General features: G+C 62.6%; 1 protein-coding gene across 1 annotated transcript; it reads left to right on the top strand.

The window, feature by feature from the left end:
- Positions 1-95: 95 nt before the first annotated feature.
- On the top strand, positions 96-476 carry EMH_0088550 (uncharacterized protein; the record flags this gene model as incomplete). Its single annotated transcript, XM_013501315.1, has 1 exon — positions 96-476. The coding sequence occupies one exon, from the start codon at positions 96-98 to the stop codon at positions 474-476; it is 381 nt and encodes a 126-aa protein (XP_013356769.1).

Raw genomic sequence — 476 nt, 5'->3', positions numbered from 1 at the left:
CTGCCTCTAAGAAACGATTGCTGCTGCTGCTGCTGCTCATCGGTCAGCTCGCGCTGCTGCTGGTTGTTGTTTCTGCTGCTCCGCAGTACCCCGCCATGCTGCAGCAGCAACAGCAGCAGCAGCAGCAGCAGCAGCAGACGGAAGCTGCTGCGCTCCCCGTCGCACCTCAGCTGCCCGAGCAGCAGCAGCAGCAGCAGCAGCAGCAGCAGCAGCAGGACACAACTGCAGCAGCAGATGCTGCAGTGCCTCAAACCCAGGATAGCTCCATCGCTCACAGCGAGGAGCAGCAGCAGCAGCAGCAGCAGCAGCCACAAAACGGGACGAATGCTGATGCAACAGCAGCACCAGCAGCACCAGCAGCAGACGCAGCTCAAGCTGCAGCAGCAGGTGCAGATGCAGCTCCAGCAGCAGCAGCAGCAACAGCAGCAGGAGCAGCAGAGCCGAACCCGCAGCCTCCTCCTCCGCCGTCACCCTAA

The sequence above is a fragment of the Eimeria mitis genome, genomic scaffold (genome assembly GCF_000499745.2).
Source record: "Eimeria mitis Houghton genomic scaffold, Emh_scaff6672, whole genome shotgun sequence".
In the NCBI taxonomy this organism is placed as follows: Eukaryota; Apicomplexa; class Conoidasida; order Eucoccidiorida; family Eimeriidae; genus Eimeria; species Eimeria mitis.
This window is presented reverse-complemented; position numbering and strand designations above follow the sequence as displayed.